We start from the raw sequence: 12888 nt of genomic DNA, 5'->3' as shown, positions 1-12888 counted from the left end.
CATGGCAGTTTGATTGCTCAGTGCTGCTACACAACAGTAATCATGGGGTGTGGAATCAGGATTCTACTAAATGTAAGCAGACACATCAGATAACATGCATGTGGATGCATGCATTTGTGTGTGTGTGTGTGTGTGTGTGTGTGTGTGTGTGTGTGTGTGTGTGTGTGTGTGTGTGTGTGTGTGTGTGTGCATGATCTGCTTGTCTGCCATGTGTTTCTGTTATCAGATGTATGTTGTAAGCAATATACCCCAAGTGGATCCACTTGCATGCATGAACAGGTCATGCAGTTTGTGAAATCTCTGACCTGCAGGTAGCTTACTAGTGACTGTTGTGGGCTGGCCTCATACATTCCACTACACAAGCTGTCTGATAGGGATGAGGTTGTAGGCCTAACAAACAAAAAATCCCAGTAGTCTGCAGGATCGGAGCAAAACAAGGAATATGGCTCACAGATGTAGCAAGTTACTCTATTATATTAAAGAACTTACTTTTAATTCTGAAGTAAATTTATGATGTGAATTTCAAATGCAGTGCAAATGTTTTCTGTTTCTGAACACTGAACCACTATGATCTACTTATTTACATGTATATAAGGAAAAATATACTACCCATACCAGCAAATTTCTTGACGTTTCCAAAATATTGTTGCAGATGTAGGTTTCATTGAAATATTTGACTAATGAATTGTAAAACAAATGTATTACAATAAAACGTAATTTTTTAGCTAAGGAGATGCTGGACCAAAATATCTAAGTGCTTTTAAGAAAATCATCTGTGCTGATCTAAAATGAAAACAGAAGCCTTCCCCGCAAGACTCAAATAATATTATCTAAACTGAGTTACATGTCATGTGGAATAGTACCTGTTGAGAAAAATGCTGCTAACATCATCGTGACTGATGGGGGGTTTCTTGGAGCTAGCAGCCATTCTCAGGGGTCTGAGAAAGCAGTTGACTAGGACATACAGCTGGTGTACATATTCGGATTCAGCCTCTACCATGTTGAATACAATCTGGTTTCTTTTCCTCATGCTCTCAGCATGGGGTGAGCAGATATAGTCCTGAACAATTGTCTTCCATTTCCTTCTGCAAAGCCAGCCCCTCATAAAACTCTGCACCTAGGAAGCAAACAGATACATATGATTAACATTATGGCTTATTCACTGTAAACAGTTTCATTCACCTATAAAGATGCACACCAGGAAAGATATGTTCCATATGCATCACAGTCCGGGCAATCTAGAAATACTCTCACAATATATTAAATGCACTGCACAATATGAACATAACTGCTGCATGAATGTCAGTCAGCTTCATTTACCCACATAAACTGCAAGTGTACTATGTCAGAAATCAATTATTTTTCTTTGGAAAACTTAAGTATTCTTAGATTCATGCATAAACTGGGGAGGAAGCAGGGGTGGGGGAGTGTTGCATTCATGTAGTATATCTTCTGTATAAACTATTCCAATTATACAAGTGCATGAAACAAGATAAATGTACCTTAGAAGTAAAAATGTCAGCATTACTTACAAATTTCCTAAAATAAAAACTGTCGGATTACTTTAAATTTTCTGGTAGCAATAATGCATATTTGTTGGCATCGATTTTAGTTCACACAGTCATTCATTTACCAGGGTTAACAACAACATATAGCATATTATAACAAGATCATTCTATTACATAAAGGATTATTTTAAATGGATATTTATGTGTTTGTTCCTTTAAATTTTTGATTCACCATTTCACTGAATTTGTAATGAACATTTAATGAATAAGAATAATTGTAGGAAACAGGTCACATGGGCAATGGGAAAAGATTTCAATAAGTTTTAGAATGGTTAATTAAAATGTTCTGATGAAGTCCCAAGAAGTGGGACTAATGCACTAAATGTAATGTCTTTATAAATAAAATTTGTGTCATGCTGTGGAGACTATATGATGCTTTAACTCTGGCACCCCATTTCTTTCAGGTGCCCCTGATTTTACAGAATGTCCCTGATATTGGCTATTACAATTGCCCCATTCCTTCTAATTCATGGACCATTACAGTCAGTCAATAATACTAGAGATTAGAGTTTCATGCTTGTTTTTGCTCAAAATTTACATACTAAAGCTAGAGTTGTTTATTTATTAAGTCCTCACTTAGTGCAAATAACTAAAGCACTAAGGTGTTAAGGAAATGCTTCCTGTGTTAAAGGTAGAGGGTTGGAATCTTTTTAAAATGCTGTATACTGTATATTCTCATATTAAAATATTCCTGTTATCTTGTGTTCCTACCCCTGCATCGTATGTCATTTGTGCTGCAAAACCTTAAGTAATGTCCTTTGTGTCTAGTATCCCCATATATATTTTGCTCAGCCCAACTTCATGGTGTTTTATTAACTTTTTAAGTGGCTTCAGATAATATTTCAAATTTCCTGCTAATTAGTGTCCCCCAACTCCCACTTTTGCAGGATTTGCTTATTAGCCTGACGTAGTTTACAGGGGTCCACTTCATAATGTCAAGATTTCACAATCTCGAAGCTTTGAATACTGATGCTCAGAACTTCGAGACTGTGGAATCTGGAAAAAAAAAAAAACTAAAACAGCAAAACATCAGGAATCACATTTTTGTGGGGGGACAAGCACCCCCTGTACTCCCCATACCCCCTGCAACTTAAATATACCAATTCTGAGATTGCACTACAATAAAGAGAATAGTAAAGTTCCCATTCCGCACTGTATGGCAATCTCCATTGACAGTTTTCGAGATTCCGCAATTTCGATGTTCTGAGCATCGATATTCAGAGCTTCAAGATTGTTAAATCTCGACATTACGAAGTGGACCCAGTTTACAGGCATGGTAGCCCCTCCACAGACACAAACACAAAGAGACACAAACAAAGACACCATAGATCAGCCTCCATTACCAGATTTCACATTTACCTATGCACACACACATCTGTCATACCTATCCTAAAACTAACCTCCCTACTGTGACCATCCAGATAGACACACAATCACACACACACACACACACACACACACACACACACACACACACACACACACACACACACACACACACACACACAGGCCACACACACACACACACACACACACACACACACACACACACACACACACACACAGACACACACACATACACACACACACACACACACACACACACACCTGAGGCCACTCACTCTCTGCATACACACACACACACACACACACACACACACACACACACACATACACACACCTGAGACCACTCACCCTCTGCAGACACACACACACACACACACACACACACACACACACACACATACACACATGAACAGACTCCCACCACTACTAACTCTCAGGCACATAACTCTAATGTGACCTCACCCATTGAAAATAATAAATGAATAAATGAATATGAACATTTGGCTGAGTTAATTAAGTTGGGCAACTGAGAAAACATACGCAGCTACAGGCATTTCCACAGAGAGCACATGGCTAATTAGCATAGATCATCTTCCCCAGAACGCATCATTAGAATTTAGCACTGCCAAAGAGCCAACCCATTGCAATCATTCTACATACCATGTAGAAACACTGCAGAGGCCCTGTCTCTGAATTAGAAATGGTTACGACTAGCAGGAAAATAACCTAGTTAGGGCTTACCACTGACTGTAGCCTTTTCTGAATTCCAGAGTGAAAGTCCTGCAAACAAGATCCTAATATATGTGTGGTTGGTATGCAGTTTGTCAGCCCTGCCTTTAGAATTAAAATTGCATTTAATGTGTTATAAGAATACTTATAGATTGCCTGGACTATGACTGCTGTGGGGCAATCTGTGTCCAAATATAGGTGCAGAAACAGCTTTATAATTCAGGGGTTAAACAGTATGACTTTTCTAAAACACAGTTCATATTTATCAGAATATATTTGCATTCAAACTCATTTCAAAAAGAGCATTGAGAAAATTCTTTCTTATGTGGTCATTGAACTGTTTTTTCTTTTGTTTTTTTTTTTTCAATTGGCTTAATGCGTAGTTAACTGCATTTCACTTCTAAAAAACAGTGGATTTTGTTTCATTAATGACACCACAGAAATTTCAGCAAACCATAAAAATTGTAGAAAAACACCTCCTAACTCCACCAAGCAAAGCAAATCTACGAAAGCGATGACCAAGGCAGGCTGAGAGTAATCCAATTTAATATGCCACAAATAACGTAAACACGATTGAATACACATAAATGAACGCATTCACATAAACAGCGTTTTCGTCCACAGGGACTTCATCAGATGTAATGCCATATTAGTTTAAATAAATCATTTTATATAAATTCAACTAAAATAACATCCAATCATAGTTCTTTCACAATATGAACCTACAAATCAACATTCTAGCTACTACATAATTTAAAATTTCGTCACTTCCTTTTGCAACCATAATTATTTCTTTAATACTACCTAAATCAATAAATTACTAAATAAAACTTTATTATATAAAACTCCTTATATTTGTGATGTTGACATTTTACAATGAAAATTATAAAACCATTTTTTTGTTATGTTAAAAGCTTCTATCTAAAATATACTATTAAATATAAAGTCAAAAAACTACGTGTGTAAAACTGTGTTTTCTAAATAGGGTAAGGGTGACACCTACTGTCCAAACCTGGTAATGCATACTCCATCATAACTTGGCTGATCTAATTTTCAAAAGTGGCAAAATAGAAATATATTCATTTAGCCCTGGTTTCTTATTTGCCTCCAAAGCCACTTGCCACCATAATTCTTTATAGGCAATATTTTCCTCCCAAGGGCCTCCTCTTATATTCCTTTTTATTTGGTCTAGGACAAAGAACAAAAATTTGGCTCCTGTACAAGTCCTTGTATGCCTGTATAATGCGTTTGTGTCTTTTTCTTTTTTGACATCATACATGTGTTCAGAATACGTCTCTTTAGAGTCCTTTCTGTCTTTCCTCTGTAGAATGACTCACACTCCATACAAATAGCCAAATACACAAGTCCTATAGAATCACAATTGTAGTACCCTTTACTTTTTATACATCTTCCCCTACTTGTCAGGTAAACATTGTCTCTATTAATAATGTACTCACATTGTTTGCATTTACCACATTTAAAGGTTCCCACCTTAACCCTATTTCCTAATTGGCTTCTTTTATTACTATAATTATTATTTTCCAAAATTCCTTTTATGTTTATTGGGTTTTTAAATATCACTCTTGGTGTCACCTGGGGTAGTCCTTCCAAGTCGGTGAGGGCCATAAATCTTTCCCATTCTCTCTGGAATACAAATTTTATATTTTTATTCAATGAATTGTATTCCATAATCAAAGATTTTTGAAAATTTCCTACTTTTTCCTCTTCTGTCTTACTGTGTTCACTAGTTATACCAAAAATAGGTTGAAATCTTCCTTTTCTTCCCTCTTCCACTTCGGATCTAATATTTCTAATAAATACTAAAGGATATTCTCTATCGAGAAACATTCCTTCCAATAAATCACATTCCACTTTGAATTTTTCTTCATTATTTGTCATCCTGGACCCCCTCACAAATTGCCCCTTTACAATGTTTTTTTTGCAATATATTGGGTGGGCACTTTTATAATGCAAAAAGGAATTCACGTATGTGGGTTTTCTGTATACACATGTTTCAAAACTTTTGTCTTTTTTTGTTATTTCAACATCCAAATATTGAATATTAATTTCAGAATAATTATAAGTAAATTTTAAGAAGTCAGTAGTTTTAGCTATATATTCAATAAATTCTTCTAATACTTTCTTACCCCCTATCCAAAAAATTATTATATCGTCAAGAAACCTCTTATATAAAGTCCAACACTTGACATAAGTGGACTTCAATACATACTGTTCCTCCCAGTTTGCTAGTACTAAATTAGCAAAGGTAGGTGCACAGGCTGCCCCCATTGATACACCTTGTAGTTGTTGAAAAAATTCTCCATTAAAGGTTAGAAAGTTATTTTTCAATACCATATCCATTAAACCTGTGCACACTACCTTCTCTTCTAGAGTTAATACACTGTCCCCAAAAACCTCTTCTTCGAACATTCTTATACCAGCCTCATAAGGTATAGATCCAAATAGGTCAACAATATCAATGGTGACGAAAATCAACTCTTCATCAAAAAGGCTATTATTCAACCCTCTCAGTAAATCCCAGGAGTCTTTTAAGATGGCTCCCTTCTGTAACCATATATGCTTAGCCTTTTGATCAACATATTTTGCCAAAGATTGTTTTGGACCCACCCGCTGAGACAATAGGTCTCAGGGGGGGGTCCAAACTATTTTTGTGAATCTTTGGTATGCCAAAGATGGCCGGTATTATAGGTTTTTCAGTTTTCAGAAAGGCGAAGGTTTTCATGGTAAACAGATTTTCATTAAACATATCCTCTAAAATATTGTCAATACGTTGATATGCTGTGTTAATTTCAATAATAGAAACTTCTCTATACTTAATTTCGTTTCTTAATATATCGTTCATCTTTCCTTCATACAAGATAACGTCCATTACAACCATGCCCCCACCTTTATCGGGTTTCATTACCCTTACATTTTTATTCATTTTTAATTCCTTTAATTTCTCATATTCATGTGGGTTAAGGTTGTAATGAACCGTATTATGTTTAACTCTTTTTTCATACTTCCTAATTTCCTTTTCCATTATAGCTTCAAAGTTCTTCAGCTGATTGTGAACTGGGGGGTTAAAAGTAGATTTCTTAACTAAAAGATTTCCTTTATTATTAATATTCCCTGTTACCAAATTACTATTGGAACTTATCCCTTCCTTATGATATAACAGTTCCAAGTTCATTTTTCTTAAAAAAAGTTTCATATCTATCAGTGTCTGAGTGGAATTACCTTGGGTAAGTGGTATGAATTTAAAACCCTTCTCTAATAATTTAAAATGCTGTACTTCTAACACTAAGTTACTAAAATTATAAATAGTAAACCCTTCAAAGGTATTTTTATTGTCATTTACTTCTATTTCAAGTGAATTTTCATTCGGGTGAGGGTCCACTAATAAAATGGTCTCCCCCTCCCCCTTCTCCCCCCTCGTTTCTGAAAATTTCCAAAACCCCTATTGTTTACCCACCTCTCTCCATTATATCTATCCAGGGGTGGAAATTCCACATCATATTCATTGTTAACTCTTTCATTACACTCCTCATTTTCTAAGTAATTCTCTATCACTTTGTTGTTTTTATTTTTGTTATAATAATTTGTATTATTATTATAATACTGATGCCTATAAGGTGGGGGTTTAGGGTAACAAACTTGATTTTCGTACTCAAGAATGTCCCTTCTTAGTTTTTCCATCTTCCTATCCACCAATACATTGCATTTATTGTCAACATCATCTTTTAGTTTAAAATATTTTTGTCTTTCCTTTTCTATTTCAAACATTAAGTCATCCTTGATAGCCACATCAATAGCTTCTATTTGTGTTTGTAGGTTCTCTAAATTCCTGTTATTTTCATCCCTAATCAATTTAACAATGTCCAGGCCACATCTATTAAAAACAACCAACAGTTCTTTATGAAAAACGGATCCTACTTGAGAGGGGGTCCAGGATGACAAATAATGAAGAAAAATTCAAAGTGGAATGTGATTTATTGGAAGGAATGTTTCTCGATAGAGAATATCCTTTAGTATTTATTAGAAATATTAGATCCGAAGTGGAAGAGGGAAGAAAAGGAAGATTTCAACCTATTTTTGGTATAACTAGTGAACACAGTAAGACAGAAGAGGAAAAAGTAGGAAATTTTCAAAAATCTTTGATTATGGAATACAATTCATTGAATAAAAATATAAAATTTGTATTCCAGAGAGAATGGGAAAGATTTATGGCCCTCACCGACTTGGAAGGACTACCCCAGGTGACACCAAGAGTGATATTTAAAAACCCAATAAACATAAAAGGAATTTTGGAAAATAATAATTATAGTAATAAAAGAAGCCAATTAGGAAATAGGGTTAAGGTGGGAACCTTTAAATGTGGTAAATGCAAACAATGTGAGTACATTATTAATAGAGACAATGTTTACCTGACAAGTAGGGGAAGATGTATAAAAAGTAAAGGGTACTACAATTGTGATTCTATAGGACTTGTGTATTTGGCTATTTGTATGGAGTGTGAGTCATTCTACAGAGGAAAGACAGAAAGGACTCTAAAGAGACGTATTTACGAACACATGTATGATGTCAAAAAAGAAAAAGACACAAACGCATTATACAGGCATACAAGGACTTGTACAGGAGCCAAATTTTTGTTCTTTGTCCTAGACCAAATAAAAAGGAATATAAGAGGAGGCCTTTGGGAGGAAAATATTGCCTATAAAGAATTATGGTGGCAAGTGGCTTTGGAGGCAAATAAGAAACCAGGGCTAAATGAATATATTTCTATTTTGCCACTTTTGAAAATTAGATCAGCCAAGTTGTGAAGGAGTATGCATTACCATGCTTGGACAGTAGGTGTCACCCTTACCCTATTTAGAAAATACAGTTTTACACATGTAGTTTTTTGACTTTATATTTATATTTAATAGTATATTTTAAATAGAAGTTTTAAACAAAAAAATGGTTTTATAATTTTCATTGTAAAATGTCAACATCACAAATATAGGGAGTTTTATATAATAAAGTTTTATTTAGTAATTTATTGATTTAGGTAATATTAAAGAAATAATTATGGTTGCAAAAGGAAGTGACGAAATTTTATATTATGTAGTAGCTAGAATGATGATTTGTAGGTTCATATTGTGAAAGAACTATGATTGGATGTTATTTTAGTTGGTTTTATATAAAATGATTCATTTAAACTAATATGGCATTACATCTGATGAAGTCCCTGTGGACGAAAACGCTGTTTATGTGAATGCGTTCATTTTTGTGTATTCAATCGTGTTTACGTTATTTGTGGCATATTAAATTGGATTACTCTCAGCCTGCCTTGGTCATCGCTTTCGTAAACCATAAAAATTGACAACTCATGTGTAAAGACTTGGCAAATTTAAAAAATTTCCTGAAGAGTACTCTGTCAGAAATATTTGAGGTGCCAATGACTGTAAGGAAATGATTATTTTGAGATGAGACACATGATCTGAATTGCCAAGACACATTAAGGTCTTATTAAGTTTAATTAATTTAGCTGCTATAAAAGTAGTCACTAGAAAATGGAAATTGAAATCTATACCAACTGTATTTGAAGAACTGAATATTGTAAAAGAGATAAAACAACTAGAAGTGGGATTTTTAGAAAAGGGAAGGAGCAAATTATAAAAAAAATAAATCTAATCCTCTACCTATTTTCTTTGCACCTTGTCTCCCCTAATTAATGAACTATTACTCATTTCTCATCCCCACCAGCTTCATCTTTCCTATATTTTTAACATTCTCCTTACATTACCTCTAAACATCGCTCATACTCCTTACCTAGCCTCTATACATCTCTCATACCCCTTACATTACCTATAAACATCTCTCATACTCCTTACCTAGCCTCTATACATCTCTCATACCCCTTACATTACCTCTAAACATCTCTCATACTCCTTACCTAGCCTCTAAACATCTCTCATACTCCTTACATTACCTCTAAACATCTCTCATACCCCTTACATTACCTCTAAACATCTCTCATACTCCTTACCTAGCCTCTACACATCTCTCATACCCCTTACATTACCTCTAAACATCTCTCATACTCCTTACCTAGCCTCTGTACATCTCTCATATCCCTTACATTACCTCTAAACATCTCTCATACTCCTTACCTAGCCTCTATACATCTCTCATACTCCTTACATTACCTCTAAACATCTCTCATACTCCTTACCTAGCCTCTATACATCTCTCATACCCCTTACATTACCTCTAAACATCTCTCATACTCCTTACCTAGCCTCTATACATCTCTTATACCCCTTACATTACCTATAAACATCTCACATACTCCTTATCTAGCCTCTATACATCTCTCATATCCCTTACATTACCTCTAAACATCTCTCATACTCCTTACCTAGCCTCTATACATCTCTCTCTACTCTAGTCTACCTAGTCTCTAAATATCTCTCTTCTCTAGTCTACTATTTCTTACCTACCCTCTCTATATCTCATCTCTATCACTATATCCTCTCTCCCTCCATCTCAGTAATCCTACATGGAAAGCTATACCCACTCACACTCTATAAACATACAACTTATACCTACAAAAAGTCACCTATCTTCTTATGGTTTACTTTATTATGTATCCTAGACAGACCCTAACCCCAAATTAATTTGTGTCTTTCGGCTTTTCCCGGTTAGGGGTCACCACAGCGGAACTCCGGTCCGCTAATGATTGGCAGTAGATTTTTACATACTGGCTTGTCGGGCCTAACGCACAACCTTCAACGAAGGAACGCCCATTCACGCATATCGCTACACAGAAGAAGCTCTAACTGAGAATTGAACGGGCACCGTCTAACTGTGAGGTGACAACGCTACCGCAGCACCACTAATACTCTTTCATATTCCAGCTTTACCATGTCTATTTATCTCAGATAACAATACTTTAATACACACTGTATAATTCTCATTTTTGATTGTAACATGCTGTACCAAACTGTATGTGTAATGTCTATTTATCTTGTGTAATAATGCTTTAAGCTATTGTGTTTCTTCTCATTCTTGATTATAATATTTTGAACTAAACTGCATGCGTAATATATACTGTATATTGTCAAAATATCTGTACTTTATGTGGAGCTTTTTTCCCAGGACCTCCGCTGAAAATAGGTTTCTGACCCAGTTGGACTTCCCCGGTCAACAAATGTCAATAAATAAATAAATTTGTGGAAACAATACATGTAGACTAACGTTCAGGAGGAGAAGGAGTGAGGTTCAATATAAGGGCAGGAATTGAATGCTGGACTGAAAAACGGTTGTTATAAAAAAAGAAAATTTGTGATGAGTAATCTTTGTAAATGGAAAAAATGTTAATATGGTTTGTTTTCTTTTCTAAATTAATATATGTGTGCCTATGTCTTAAATGATATTTTAATAAATGTGTTAAAATGAAAATCCATAATAGTGGATAACACAGAAGATTTGTGAAAAAAATAAAACTGGCAGCCAAGTTTGGCCTGTTTTGATGATATAGAGGAAACAACACAATCCCCTTGAGAGTTACGCTGCTAAAACCTGCAATAACTATGAGTAACAGCAAAATAAGGGGATTATCCTAAATTATGCAATTGGGGGTATAGCCGCATCCCTCCATCAATAAAAGTCCTGGACTAGGGCTTCCCCAAGGATATTATTTCCCTACAACATTCCTGCTTCAGAAGTGTTAAGTAAGACTATTATGTGTATTCTGGAAAGGACTATAAAACTTGAGACACATTAAAAAAAAAGAAAATTCAAGAATATCATGCATATGATAAGCCCACATGCCTCACAGATACAAAATACTTAGAAATATGTACAATAAGATCATCTTTGCAATAGATACAAAATGAAATGCTGTAGGAACAACAAAAGAAGAATCTCAAACGAATCTCAAACTAGGTCAGCAACCAGAACAGAGATATATAGCCATATCACATGACAATATGTTTATTAAATTAAAAAAAAACAATGTAAGAGATCATGCAGTCATCATAATTTTTCCAGACCTTGATCTAAAACAACTCCTTGAATTATAGTAAATTCAAAAGAATCTTTCAACAAATGGAAAGGTAAAGTGATACACAACTGAAGAAATTGGACTTTAACCAACAAATAATTAAACATTAAATAAACTGCTGTTATTAAACTCAGTTCAGTGAAGAGTAATTCATAACAGAGGAATGTCATTTCACTGTGGAATTTGGCAACACCTGACATGAGCATTTGACCCCTTAGACTTTACCTTCTCGACCAGAACTGATCAGAAGTGAGTAAAACTCACAAGAGCATACTCTATTAGCATCCACTATTCACATCTAATATCTCAGTCTAATAAAGAGATTATGTGTGTTACTTATTTGCATTAAACATATTAAAAGTACAACTCAATTAGATGTAATATACAGTGATATACTTGTGGGTTTACAAGGCCATGTATAAGGAATGTTGCAGACCTACAGTAAAGCATCTTATAACTTAGTCTTTGAAGAGCAAAAGGCACACGTTAGTTCAATACAATATTGGTAGCATGTGGGATAATAATACTGAGTCACAACTAACCCAAAGAAAAAGGGCTCGTCTATTGCCAGCTCAGTGGTGTACAGTGATAAAAAATAGGTATGATCTAACTGACCTGCTTTCAGTTATTGACCCAGATGCTGGCCAGAGAGAGAGAGGAAGGAATAACAAGGTATCCCCTGTTCGTCTCTAACTCTCTTGGGTGGTGAGGGGCACTTTTTTCTTTTTTTTTTTTTTTTGCAGTGTATATTTACACATTATTTAACATGTAAAAGGGAAAAATAAAAATAAAACAAGTATTCACAGAATACACAGTAGTTGTCATGCAGTGGAAAAGAAGTGATCTGTTTCAGGAAATAAGTGAAAATATCTAAATGGTTACCTGAATTAAAAAAAAAAATGGGACAGAATCTGTTAGTAGTTCAGTGGCAACAACCATTTTTTTCTGTGATGCCTCTTTACACAGCAACTGTTAAGGTACACTGGATGGGAAAATCAACATTTTTATCACTGCTTAGACATTCTGCTTTGCACCTTATGGGGATGGAGAAGCAGTAAGCAGTACACAACATTTTAAAAATACTGCAAAAGGCTATTCAACATTTGTCGTGCTGCTGAATATAAAAAAAGTAAGACAGCCACTGTCAGCAACATAACACTACTCCTTTACTGCTATTTGGTGCAATTTGACAGT

At 35.0% G+C, this 12888-nt stretch overlaps 1 protein-coding gene across 1 annotated transcript in view; it reads right to left on the bottom strand.

Annotated features, from left to right (window-relative positions):
* Positions 1 to 12888, bottom strand: part of RASGRF2 (Ras protein specific guanine nucleotide releasing factor 2) — a 1933635-nt gene that overhangs the window by 1229329 nt on the left and 691418 nt on the right. Inside the window, exon 5 of the mRNA XM_044064238.1 lies at positions 864 to 1117. Within this exon, the coding sequence (XP_043920173.1) occupies positions 864 to 1117 (254 nt within the window). The remainder of the gene's footprint in view (positions 1 to 863; positions 1118 to 12888) is intronic.

The sequence above is a fragment of the Protopterus annectens genome, chromosome 2.part2, assembly GCF_019279795.1.
Source record: "Protopterus annectens isolate FY-2018-M chromosome 2.part2, PAN1.0, whole genome shotgun sequence".
Taxonomy (NCBI): domain Eukaryota; kingdom Metazoa; phylum Chordata; order Ceratodontiformes; family Protopteridae; genus Protopterus; species Protopterus annectens.
This window is presented reverse-complemented; position numbering and strand designations above follow the sequence as displayed.